The sequence below is a fragment of the Ursus maritimus genome, unplaced genomic scaffold, assembly GCF_017311325.1.
Source record: "Ursus maritimus isolate PB19 unplaced genomic scaffold, ASM1731132v1 scaffold_24, whole genome shotgun sequence".
Lineage (NCBI taxonomy): Eukaryota > Metazoa > Chordata > Mammalia > Carnivora > Ursidae > Ursus > Ursus maritimus.
Genome location: NW_024424897.1, coordinates 25020825 through 25028101, shown reverse-complemented (window position 1 = coordinate 25028101; position 7277 = coordinate 25020825). Strand labels below are relative to the sequence as shown.

Here is a 7277-nt window from a genome sequence, read left to right as displayed (position 1 = left end):
TTTTTTTTTTTTTTTTTTTTTTTTGAGCTGCCGGGATAACTCTGACGTTTCCCTGAGCGCAGATTTTGGGGAGGGGGCTGTCTCTGACACAGCCCCAGGAGGAAGAGAGAGCTAAGCCCAGTTCAGGCCTGAGAAGGACTTGGTCTCTAATGACAGACCCCGAGGGCCAGCCCCCAGGAGGAGAACAAGAATGCTTTCGCGTGGGGAGGGCCAAGGTGGGGTTGGCTCACTCTCTGTCCCTCCCTCCCCCTCAGGGTGTTCCTGGCGACCTTGGTGCCCCCGGCCCCTCCGGAGCAAGAGTAAGTAGAGCCTCTTGCTGTTCCTGCTGAGATGCCCAATGCTTGGCCCTGTCTCTGGAGCAGCCATCACGCGCCCTGTCCTTCCCTTCCAGGGCGAGAGAGGTTTCCCCGGTGAACGTGGTGTGCAAGGTCCCCCCGGCCCCGCAGGTCCCCGTGGAGCCAACGGTGCCCCTGGCAATGATGGTGCTAAGGTGAGGGCAGCAGGGGGACCGGGTCCAGCCCCTCTTGAGGCGGGGGTGCCTGGCTGTGGCCAAAGCCCCCCAAGATGTGGGTGAGGAATGGGAGAGGGACAGGACGGGGTGGGGTCCATGTGCAGCCCGAAGTTCTGGGCTGGGAGCCTTCTTAATCCTCAGCACCGAGACTGGGAGGTATCAAGAGGGGGCTCAGGGCTGTGACCCAGTCCTGGGACCCCAGGCCTCATGCCAGTCCTCTTGGTTGTCACCTAGGGTGATGCTGGTGCCCCCGGAGCCCCAGGTAGCCAGGGCGCTCCTGGCCTTCAGGGAATGCCTGGTGAACGAGGCGCAGCTGGGCTTCCCGGCCCTAAGGGTGACAGAGTAAGTTACCCCCCACCCCCACAGCTGTGCAGGCTCCCATCTCTGTCTCCCTCTGCTTTGAACGCCCCAGCCTCTTTCTTTACCCTCCCTGGGATCTGCCCCTCATCTCCTTAATCTTCCCTCCTTCCCCTCTGGCCTCTTGGCTGATAAATCCCTTTCCAGCCTATCCAGGCTCTTCCCTCCCCACGAATGACCATGGCATCTGGAAGAAAGGGGACCTCCTGGCTGGGGACCCCTTATCCATCCCTCTACACAGGCATGGGCCTCTTAACCTAAGTTCCATCAAAGTCCCCAAGCAGATGCCTTTTCCTCTGAAAGATCTCGAGTCCTGAGCCCATGTTGGGGGCAGGGCAGAGGTGGGGAGGAGTCCCAGACACTAGCACGGTGTTCCAGGTCACCTCCCTGTCCCACACTGGAAGTCTCAGGCTTTCCTGTGTCTTTAGGGCGACGCTGGTCCCAAAGGTGCTGACGGTTCTCCTGGCAAAGATGGTGTCCGTGGTCTGACTGGACCCATTGGTCCTCCTGGCCCCGCCGGTGCCCCTGGTGACAAGGTAAGGTGGCCCCACCATCTTCCCTAACACACAGCTTCCCCACAAGCCTGGGCATGGCTCTTGGCAGGAGGCAGGTCCTGCCATTCTGAGCTGGTGACCCGAAGGTGGGAGGACCAGAGGGGAGGGGAGGCTCTCCTGGGGTCATCTCCTGGGAGGACTCAGGATGTGTCCCTGACCTGAGCCTCTTGTCCGTCCCTCTCAGGGTGAAGCTGGTCCTAGCGGCCCTGCTGGTCCCACTGGAGCTCGTGGTGCCCCCGTGAGTACAGAAGACCCACACTCTGCCCTAGGCTTCATAGTTCTTGCCTCCTCCACCTTCACTCTCACCTGCTCTGGGCCCTGGGGAAGGCTCCTCGGGGCCCATCTTCCCCCCCAACTCTGCTCCACCCCAGCCCAGGGCCCCACTCCAACCTGCCTCCTTTTTTTCTAGGGAGACCGTGGTGAGCCTGGTCCCCCTGGCCCTGCTGGCTTCGCTGGCCCCCCTGTGAGTACCAAGACCCCCATCATTTCTATCACCCGCTGGGACCTGGGACCTTGGGTGACTGCCGAAGGACAGAGGCGTCGGCCGGAGTCAGGGAAGGAGGGCGGAGAGGGGATCGTGTCCCATTCGAGCATCTTTCTTCCTGGAGTCTCTGCCCTTCCCAAGCCCCGTGGAACCACCTGATCCCCTGAGCTGCCATGCCCCGCTCCTCTGCTCACCGTCCTCCCTCCTCCCCCAGGGTGCTGATGGCCAACCCGGTGCTAAAGGCGAACCCGGTGATGCTGGTGCTAAAGGCGACGCTGGTCCCCCTGGCCCCGCTGGACCCACTGGACCCCCTGGCCCCATTGTGAGTATCTCACCCTCCGGCCCTGAGCTTCAGGCAGGCCTGGGCCCGGGACCGGCCCGGTCTTAACGGCCCTGTGCTCTCCTCTAGGGTAACGTTGGTGCTCCTGGACCCAAAGGTGCTCGCGGCAGTGCCGGTCCCCCTGTGAGTATCTCACTCCGCTTCTCTGCTGGGACTCCTTCCAACCGCTATTCGGAGGGAGGGGTGGCCGGGCCAGCTCAGGGGGCTGTGCTGCCTCTGACCTCTCTGTTCTCTTCTGCCAGGGTGCTACTGGTTTCCCTGGTGCTGCTGGCCGAGTCGGTCCCCCCCCCAGGGAAATGCTGGACCCCCTGGCCCCCCTGGCCCTGCTGGCAAAGAAGGCGGCAAAGGCCCCCGTGGTGAGACCGGCCCCGCTGGACGTCCTGGTGAAGTCGGTCCCCCTGGTCCCCCTGGCCCCGCTGGCGAGAAAGGATCCCCTGGTGCTGATGGACCTGCTGTAAGCCCAAGCTCCGGAGGGCTCCCGAGAGGGGGTGTGCTTCCTGGCCGCTGCAAGGAGCCTCACCCTCCCCTCCCTCCCCCAGGGTGCTCCCGGCACTCCTGGACCTCAAGGCATTGCTGGACAGCGTGGTGTGGTCGGCCTGCCCGGTCAGCGAGGAGAAAGAGGCTTCCCCGGTCTTCCCGGCCCCTCTGTGAGTGCCCCCTCACCTCGGGGACTCCCGAGACGAACCATCACTGGGATTGCGGACTTGGAGGCTGCAGGATGGGGGCACTGGGGCCAGAGAGAACAGAAGCGGGAGATGAAGCTGGGGGCCCTCCCCCACCCTGTCTCTGGCCTGACTCTCTCTTCTCCTTCAGGGTGAACCTGGCAAGCAAGGTCCTTCCGGAGCAAGTGGGGAGCGTGGCCCCCCTGGTCCCATGGGCCCCCCTGGATTGGCTGGACCCCCTGGCGAGTCTGGACGTGAGGTGAGCCATCGCCAGCCCCGTGCCAGTGCCCCCAACGAGGCCACTTTGGCCTTTGCCCGAGCCTCCCTTCCCCTGGCTGATACTCACCTGTCCCTCTCTCTCTGCAGGGATCTCCTGGTGCTGAAGGCTCCCCTGGACGAGATGGTTCTCCCGGCCCCAAGGTAAGAGGGCTGCTCCCCAGGGCCACAGCCCCACCTGCTGCTCCCCAGCCCCAGCCTGGCCCCTTTAGCTGGGACTGACTCCTCGTCCCCTCCTCTGCTGCTCTCAGGGTGACCGTGGTGAGACCGGCCCTGCTGGACCCCCTGGTGCCCCTGGTGCTCCTGGTGCCCCTGGCCCTGTTGGCCCCGCTGGCAAGAGCGGCGACCGTGGTGAGACTGTAAGTAGCCGGACTCTAGCCTGCTGTTTCGGGGCTGGGGACTCTCCGGGCCGGCCCGCGGGCCTGCAGATGAGCATCTGACTTCACCGAGGCTGGGGGAGGGGGAGGGGGTCTTGCGAGATGGCCGGGCCCCTGGCCTTCCTGAACACCCAAGCCACAGCCCAGCCTCGAGGCCCTGCTCCCAGATCGGCCCTCCCCTCCCCCGAGGACTGGGGTTTGTCCCCACGTGCTTACCCCAGCTCACACGAAGCCTGAAGTCACCTGAAGGTTCATCTGGGGCTCAGGAGGGATGGACGTGGCCATGGGGTGGTTTCATCCCGCAGCTCAGGCCGTAGAAGGATCTAACATGCTCTGTGCTCTCCCCAGGGTCCTGCTGGTCCTGCTGGCCCGATCGGCCCCGTTGGTGCTCGTGGTCCCGCTGTAAGTGCCCAGCTCTGGCCCTCGTGTCCTCAGTACCTGGCCCGGATGTGGACTACACCCCACTCGGTGCTAATGAACCTTCCATCTGACAGCCTGTCCCCTCTTCTCTTCTAGGGACCCCAAGGCCCCCGTGGTGACAAGGGTGAGACAGGCGAACAGGGTGACAGAGGCATAAAGGGTCACCGTGGCTTCTCTGGTCTCCAGGGTCCCCCTGGTCCTCCCGTGAGTATGCTCAGCCCCCAGCTGCCCTTGAGCCCTGTTATACAATGAGGGGGGATGCTGCCTCAGTTTCCCCTCCGGATAGTCATTCTCCCTCTTCCTTAGCAGGGACTGGGGTGTAAAGATCTAGACATTTCTAAGGGGCTTCTGGAGGGTGAGGGACACAAAGAGGGGGTGGAGGGGTTCTTAGCCTGTGAACACCTTGGAATTAGATGTCCAGAATAATGGGCTGGCCACACTCGACCCACACAGGGTCTTACCGCCTTTGCATCTGTCCTTCAGGGCTCTCCTGGTGAACAAGGTCCTTCTGGAGCTTCTGGTCCTGCTGGTCCCCGAGTAAGTCATGCTTCTATCTATCTTCCCTTGCTGGGGCCCAAGCCCAGGCTCACTTCAGGGCCCTCTGCCTGGAACACAGGTGTCCCCACCTCTCTGTAGAAGGATTCTGGGGGCAGGGGTTGGGAGAAGGGAAGAAGAATCCTGGACAATCTTGCCTGACTGTGGGAATGAACAAGGATGAGGCCGTGGAGGCCAAGCCAGGTGGGGAGGGTGGTCTGCTTCTCCGCAGAGTTGGGCTGGTGGTCCTGTGCTTTCCAGCAGGCTTCCTCCAACCATCTTCCCCTTTGCAGGGTCCCCCTGGCTCTGCAGGTTCTCCTGGCAAAGACGGACTCAACGGTCTCCCAGGCCCCATTGGCCCCCCTGGTCCTCGTGGTCGTACTGGTGATGCTGGCCCTGTTGTACGTAGCCCTCCACCCCATCCGCCCGTGGCCCTCAGCCCCAAGGGCGCTTGGACCCTGGTAATCCCGGCTCTTCTCCCTCTCTGTGCAGGGTCCCCCCGGCCCTCCTGGACCCCCTGGTCCCCCCGGTCCTCCCAGCGGCGGTTTCGACTTCAGCTTCCTGCCCCAGCCACCTCAAGAGAAGGCTCACGATGGCGGCCGCTACTACCGGGCCGATGATGCCAACGTGGTCCGTGACCGTGACCTCGAGGTGGACACCACCCTCAAGAGCCTGAGCCAGCAGATCGAGAACATCCGGAGCCCTGAAGGAAGCCGCAAGAACCCTGCCCGCACCTGCCGGGACCTCAAGATGTGCCACTCCGACTGGAAGAGCGGTGAGGGCCTGCCCCTGCGGTGCCCTTCCTCCTCCCCCTCCTGCCGTGACGGCGCTGAGCCCTGAGCGGCCCAGATGCCCCCGTGGGCCCCACCGCCCCTACCTGCCCTGACCCCGTCTTGCTCCGTCCCACCGCAGGAGAATACTGGATTGACCCCAACCAAGGATGCAACCTGGATGCCATCAAGGTCTTCTGCAACATGGAGACAGGCGAGACCTGCGTGTACCCCACTCAGCCCCATGTGGCCCAGAAGAACTGGTACATCAGCAAGAACCCCAAGGAAAAGAGGCACGTCTGGTACGGCGAGAGCATGACCGACGGATTCCAGGTGCGTCAGCTGGACCTGGAGCCGCTCTCCCAAGAGAGGCTGGCCCGGGGCTCAGAAGGGGCAGGAGGGGAGGTCCTGGGTGGACTAGACCTCTGCTAAGGGGGACGGACAGAGCTGGGCTGGGAGGCAGGAGTCCTGGGCCCTTGATCCTGGCTCAGACACAGGGTGCTCACGGATGAGCAAGGGGTGTTATTTCTGGATGGGAGAGGGGTCCGCCGGGATGCTCTCAGAGGACTCCAGGGAGGGAGGCGGGGACTGGAGGCTCTGGCATGGTCACTCACTCGCTTCTCCCACCCCCACCCCCACCCCACAGTTCGAGTACGGTGGCCAGGGCTCCGATCCTGCCGATGTGGCCATTCAGCTGACGTTCCTGCGCCTGATGTCCACCGAGGCTTCCCAGAACATCACCTATCACTGCAAGAACAGCGTGGCCTACATGGACCAGCAGACCGGCAACCTCAAGAAGGCCCTGCTCCTCCAGGGCTCCAACGAGATCGAGATCCGGGCCGAGGGCAACAGCCGCTTCACCTACAGTGTCACCTACGACGGTTGCACGGTGAGTCCCGGGTCGGCTCGCTGTCTGGGCTCCGGCTTCCCTGGCAGGCCGCACTTGCCCTCGCCCCACCGCTCCCACCCGGTGACACCCCTCTCCCGTTGTCTCCCCTTCACCCCAGAGTCACACCGGAGCCTGGGGCAAGACAGTGATCGAATACAAAACCACCAAGACCTCCCGTTTGCCCATCATCGATGTGGCACCATTGGACGTCGGCGCCCCAGACCAGGAATTCGGCATGGATGTTGGCCCTGTCTGCTTCCTGTAAACTCCCTCCCACCCAACCCACTCACCCCTGACCCTGGAAACAGACAAACAACCCAAACCGAACCCCCCAAAAAGCCAAAAAATGGGAGACAATTTCACATGGACTTTGGAAAATATTTTTTTCCTTTGCATTCATCTCTCAAACTTAGTTTTTATCTTTGACCAACTGAACATGACCAAAAACCAAAAGCGCATTCAACCTTACCAAAAAAAAAAAAAAGAATAAATAAATAACTTTTTAAAAAAGGAAGCTTGGTCCACTTGCTTGAAGACCCATATGGGGGTAAGTCCTTTTCTGCCCGTTGGGCTTATGATGCCTCAACACTGCCCTTTCTGCTCCTTTCTCCATCCCTCCTTGGGGCCTCCCCTTCACTGCTTCCCAAATCTAAGTCTCCCCAAAAGACACAGGAAACAATGCATTGGCTGCCCAGCAACCAAAGGCAATGCTAAAACACCCAAGTGACCCCCACACTCCCAGCCCGCTCCCCTCACCCAGCACCCCCAAACCCTGGGGGGACCTGAGGTTCTCAGACTGCCAAAGAAGCCTCCACCATCTGGCATCCCCGTGGCTCCTGCATCAATCCCCTCTTCGTTTTCGAGGGGGCGTGCTGGGGGACCACGGGCCCCTCGCTGCCTGCCTGGTTTGGAGGAAAGTCAGGAGGGGCCACGACAGAGCGGAAGGAAACCGCGGATTCATTCGGGGACATGTGTCAATCCCCCGTGCGACAGGGCTGGGTGGGAGAGACTGCTCCGTTCCTTGTGTAATTGTGTCGCTGAAGGACTACCTCTTCTTGTCTTTGTGTGTCACCGGGGCAACTGCGTGGGGGCGGGGGTGGGGG

The 7277-nt window shown here is 62.2% G+C and overlaps 1 protein-coding gene across 1 annotated transcript in view; it reads left to right on the top strand.

Moving 5' to 3' along the window:
- COL1A1 (collagen type I alpha 1 chain) overlaps positions 1 to 6627 on the top strand; it is a 17306-nt gene extending 10679 nt beyond the window's left edge. The window contains 18 exon segments of the mRNA XM_040640811.1: positions 1607 to 1660; positions 1832 to 1885; positions 2121 to 2228; positions 2316 to 2369; positions 2489 to 2528; positions 2531 to 2700; positions 2786 to 2893; positions 3060 to 3167; positions 3275 to 3328; positions 3436 to 3543; positions 3910 to 3963; positions 4078 to 4185; positions 4465 to 4518; positions 4809 to 4916; positions 5008 to 5290; positions 5428 to 5618; positions 5932 to 6174; positions 6293 to 6627. Coding sequence (XP_040496745.1) covers positions 1607 to 1660; positions 1832 to 1885; positions 2121 to 2228; positions 2316 to 2369; positions 2489 to 2528; positions 2531 to 2700; positions 2786 to 2893; positions 3060 to 3167; positions 3275 to 3328; positions 3436 to 3543; positions 3910 to 3963; positions 4078 to 4185; positions 4465 to 4518; positions 4809 to 4916; positions 5008 to 5290; positions 5428 to 5618; positions 5932 to 6174; positions 6293 to 6439 — 2046 coding nt within the window. The 3' untranslated portion in view covers positions 6440 to 6627.
- Positions 6628 to 7277: the final 650 nt, after the last annotated feature.